Source organism: Pygoscelis adeliae, unplaced genomic scaffold, assembly GCF_000699105.1.
Source record: "Pygoscelis adeliae isolate BGI_AS28 unplaced genomic scaffold, ASM69910v1 Scaffold174, whole genome shotgun sequence".
NCBI lineage: Eukaryota > Metazoa > Chordata > Aves > Sphenisciformes > Spheniscidae > Pygoscelis > Pygoscelis adeliae.
In genome coordinates this window covers 230,304-231,671 of record NW_008824676.1, presented here as the reverse complement: position 1 = coordinate 231,671, position 1,368 = coordinate 230,304, and the positions used below count along the sequence as shown (strand labels likewise).

General features: G+C 36.4%; 1 protein-coding gene across 4 annotated transcripts in view; it reads left to right on the top strand.

Annotated features, from left to right (window-relative positions):
* Positions 1–1,368, top strand: part of NEDD4L (neural precursor cell expressed, developmentally down-regulated 4-like, E3 ubiquitin protein ligase) — a 151,199-nt gene that overhangs the window by 134,738 nt on the left and 15,093 nt on the right. For all 4 annotated transcript variants that reach the window (XM_009323056.1, XM_009323057.1, XM_009323055.1 and 1 more), the window contains one exon: positions 402–523. In XM_009323056.1, the coding sequence (XP_009321331.1) occupies positions 402–523 (122 nt within the window). The remainder of the gene's footprint in view (positions 1–401; positions 524–1,368) is intronic.

The following is a 1,368-nucleotide window of genomic DNA, read 5'->3' as shown; positions in this document are numbered from 1 at the left end:
CGAGCCCAGCAGAAAGCAGAAGAGAGAACTTAGCTGAAATTCTCATTCCACTGAAGCTGATGGCAAAATTCTACTGTTTTCAATGATGCCGGGCTTTTATCCTTTGAAGAGCCTTCTTACACTTGCTACAGGTGGAATCCTGTTACCCCGCAAGCAGGAGTTTTAGTTACCTTTGTCAAATGATCATTATGGTTGTAGCAAGACAGTTTTGATTAGGTCAGCCTACCCACACTGTCAGATACTTCTGTTGAGGAACACATGGATAAATTACATTGTTACACTCTAGCAAAAATTAACAGGAAATGGCCCTAAGCTCAAATTATTTATTAACATATCTGAATATCTGGTTATTTAAAGACTTGGTTATTTAGATTTATTTTTTTTTTCTTTCCCCAAAAAAGGGACAACTATACACTTCAGATTAATCCTAATTCAGGTCTTTGTAATGAAGATCATCTGTCATATTTCACATTTATTGGTCGGGTTGCTGGTCTGGCAGTATATCATGGGAAGCTATTGGATGGTGAGTTATTACACTGTATGGCTATGCTACTGTTACTGGATTTTTATTAAATTAAATAAATCACTTCAATAATTCATATGCTTTGGAGTGTAGTAGTTCTGGAGACAAAGTCTGAGAGAAAGTAATGGAACTGGAACTGTTGGAAATTGCATTCCTGATGTGAATGGTGATTCAAAAATTATAGTGTCTTACTCAACAAATACGTTTCATATAAAGTTTTGCTCCTTTCTCCACTCGTGTTAAAACTACAGCATCAGCATTGCTAAATAATCACTGTCCCTAAAGGAAAATCACTAAATTTATATCAGCCATTTCCATGCAAACCTGCAGCCAAAGCAGTTGTGTGGGTGTCAATTGCAGCATTTTGAGCTGTGAAAGTATTACTGAATGATTTAATGAGAAAATATGATTTCTGTCAAACTTTGAAATCCCACAATAAGCAAGCAAGCAAACATTATAAACTGACTAGATTTTATTTAGCAATAGCGCAGCACATTAGAAGAGGAAGCTCACCGTCCTGTTTTTCTAGCATCTCCTTTGAGAGAAGAATGGCAATTTTAAATGGATTAGGGTACCTTGAGCTCAATTCCCCAGCTTTTGTGTCTCTCTACCATTAATGTTATGGTGTTTAATGGCATATGGTAATTAATGGCATAATTCTTGTAATTGAAAAATTGGACTTTCTGTGTCTAAATAAAAAGATGATCCTGCTGTGTTAACTCGAGCAGTCACAGCACTGTTACTTTCAGGAGGTTTCTTTCTTGCTGGCACACTAGGAAATATCATGGTGTATTATCCTTGAGCAGTCATATCTTTATGTAAGGTGAAAATGCAGAACAGTGGAG